The sequence below is a fragment of the Montipora capricornis genome, chromosome 4, assembly GCF_036669925.1.
Source record: "Montipora capricornis isolate CH-2021 chromosome 4, ASM3666992v2, whole genome shotgun sequence".
Lineage (NCBI taxonomy): Eukaryota > Metazoa > Cnidaria > Anthozoa > Scleractinia > Acroporidae > Montipora > Montipora capricornis.
Genome location: NC_090886.1, coordinates 19,155,834 through 19,158,333, shown reverse-complemented (window position 1 = coordinate 19,158,333; position 2,500 = coordinate 19,155,834). Strand labels below are relative to the sequence as shown.

Sequence of the window (2,500 nt, the reverse complement as noted above, 5' to 3'; positions counted from 1 at the left end):
AATTATTATTTTTCTTTTTTTCTTTTTATTGTGGTTGGTTGTCTTTGGGAGTTGAATGGTCCTCCCTTAAGGACATTCGGGCCAAAATCTTCCTATGGTGGGATTTTCTTCATTTCTCACCTAGGGTTAGGTCATAAAGTACTTACTCCAAAAATGAAAAAAAAAACGGGGGTCACCAACTTTGTTTCGGAGAAAATGGCAGTGGAAAAATGGCTTAATTTTGAGAAATAGGTCATAATAGCGAGATGTAGCCTCATCTGCTCATCCATCGAAAATCATAAAAATAAACTGTTGGAGTGAAAGTTTCCGTGCATAGGTTTTTAGGAGTGAGATTTTTAGATAATTGTATGCTGCTAGGGATGTGGTAAACAGTAGGGAGTTCATCCTCGATGAGCTCTATCCGTTGCAACCACTACTGGAATTCGATGGCACGAGGAAAGAAAATGTTAAAATAAGATAATTTCTTACGGTGAGAATTTTTTCATTTCATCATATTTTGTAGATAGTAAGTAAAGTAAGTGATTCATTATTAAAAAAATAGGGGTCACTGATATTCTGAACGAGTAACTTGATGTGATTTTGCAAAGCTCTTGGAAAATTTCATTTGTCACGCTTTTGCGTGACCTGTCGGGCCAGGACTGGAACCCAAGAGAGGATCAATCGTTGAAAACCTTTCTCGAGCATAGCAACGAAGTTCTAAGCAGGGGTCATCTTCATTTGGTTGGTGTTTTGTATAATATCTCTCCATTGCCGTCATGCTCATCCTCTGGAGTTTGTTTTTTGTGAAATTTAATCGCTGATTGTTTCCACGCAGGTCCGCACGAGGACGAAAATACTGCTCAATTTGCACGAAAGTAAAGGAAAAGAACTTTAAAAACATGCATTCACTTTGAACTTAAGTTCTTAGGGTAATAAAAACATTACAAAGAAACAGCTCCATTAAATTTATGCAACAGTTCGTCCACGAGTTTTCCAAACTTTCAGCCACTAGTCTACTCGATCAGCTGCCTTTTCCAGAGCTTTTCCATCCTCCCGCTCACTTCTCTTTGAAGTTTCATGATGATTTGGAAATAAATGTGCCATTCTTTTGCCGGCCTGGAATTTTTTCCTCAGCGTTTTTGTCGCCATGTTATTTTAACTGATGCTTGAAAAATATGTATGAAAGTCAAGTAGACTAGTGCACGACTGATAAAACCTCGTGAATATCAGTCGTGCAGTAGTCTACTTGACTTTCATAAATATGTAAAATCAATTTTGACTGATCGCGATCTTCTCTGATCCAACGCTGTGCAAGACTTATCGTCCACAGTTTTTGCAAGGTTTTAAAACCTCAACTTCACTAATGCTCGAAGTAATGCGTGACATTTGACAGTCGCGTTACCTGCACAGTAACGTTGCGCACAAACAATTAGCGCGAACGTCCTTAAAGTGCAACTGTTGAACCCTAATTTTACAATACTTTTAAAAATAGTCTTTGCATCTTCAAAGCAACATTAAAAACCTGTTGAATTGACTGAATGGAAATGGAATCAGCGAAGCCTGATCCTAAAGACAATAGAGCTGCCTTAATGACTTTTCACTCATTTTCTTTGTATTATGGTAGAATGTTACTTCTCCTGAAGCAGAGTTGCCTGAAGTTAAGTCATCAGCTGGACAGCCTCCTTCCTCACCTAGCCTCAGCACATCCCAGTTGGTAGCTTTACAGGTGCAGTGTAAATGTTTTCATAACCATAGAGGTTACTCAGAGTGATAACTGTGGTTGTTGCTTTAATTTTTATTGCAGTTATTCTGATTAAAAACATGAACACTTTGTTTGGCTGGTCAATAATAAACACTTAATGACTGGTCCTGAGGGAAACAGGTCATTTTGTTTCCTGAGAATCTCAATGTTTCCCCAAGGTGCAGCCGAGGGAAACATTGAAATTCGAGCAAACAAAATGAACTGTTTCCTGAAGGACCAGTCATTACATGTAAGTGATTTGTTATATACACTGTAGCATAAAAAGAAAAACTTGCAATGGAACAGCAACAGCAATGGCGGTGGCCAGTCAACATGTCATGATTTTGCACTGTTGCCCACTCAGAAACTTTTGGCGGGAAACAGTTTTATTGTTAGATGTGACCTCAAAGTAACCAATGAGAGTGCACCATTCTGGGGGAAAAATTCAGCTATATAACAATAATAATTATCATTATTGTTCTCTGATTTGGTATAATATTTTATTATTGAAAGGTGTGGGAGATCGTCCACCACAAATCTATTTTAAATAGTTATCAATAAACAGTAACTTTTGTGTGGTCTATTGGGTTTTAAACATTTTAACTACACATACATGTATATGTCAAGTTTAACTTGAAGACCTACAGTAACGTGCAAAAGTAAGGTGACAGTCTCGACTCGATCCTCGTGGGGATCGAGAATCAAGTCGACGATCGAGACTTGATTCAATCTAAATCCTGGTCACTCGCAAAATCACTGAAGTGAAACCTAGTCAAAGCG

The 2,500-nt window shown here is 38.1% G+C and overlaps 1 protein-coding gene across 2 annotated transcripts in view; it reads left to right on the top strand.

Moving 5' to 3' along the window:
• Window positions 1–2,500, top strand: part of LOC138045748 (CAP-Gly domain-containing linker protein 1-like) — a 310,682-nt gene that overhangs the window by 19,914 nt on the left and 288,268 nt on the right. For both annotated transcript variants that reach the window (XM_068892354.1, XM_068892353.1), the window contains exon 3: window positions 1,604–1,705. In XM_068892354.1, the coding sequence (XP_068748455.1) occupies window positions 1,604–1,705 (102 nt within the window). The remainder of the gene's footprint in view (window positions 1–1,603; window positions 1,706–2,500) is intronic.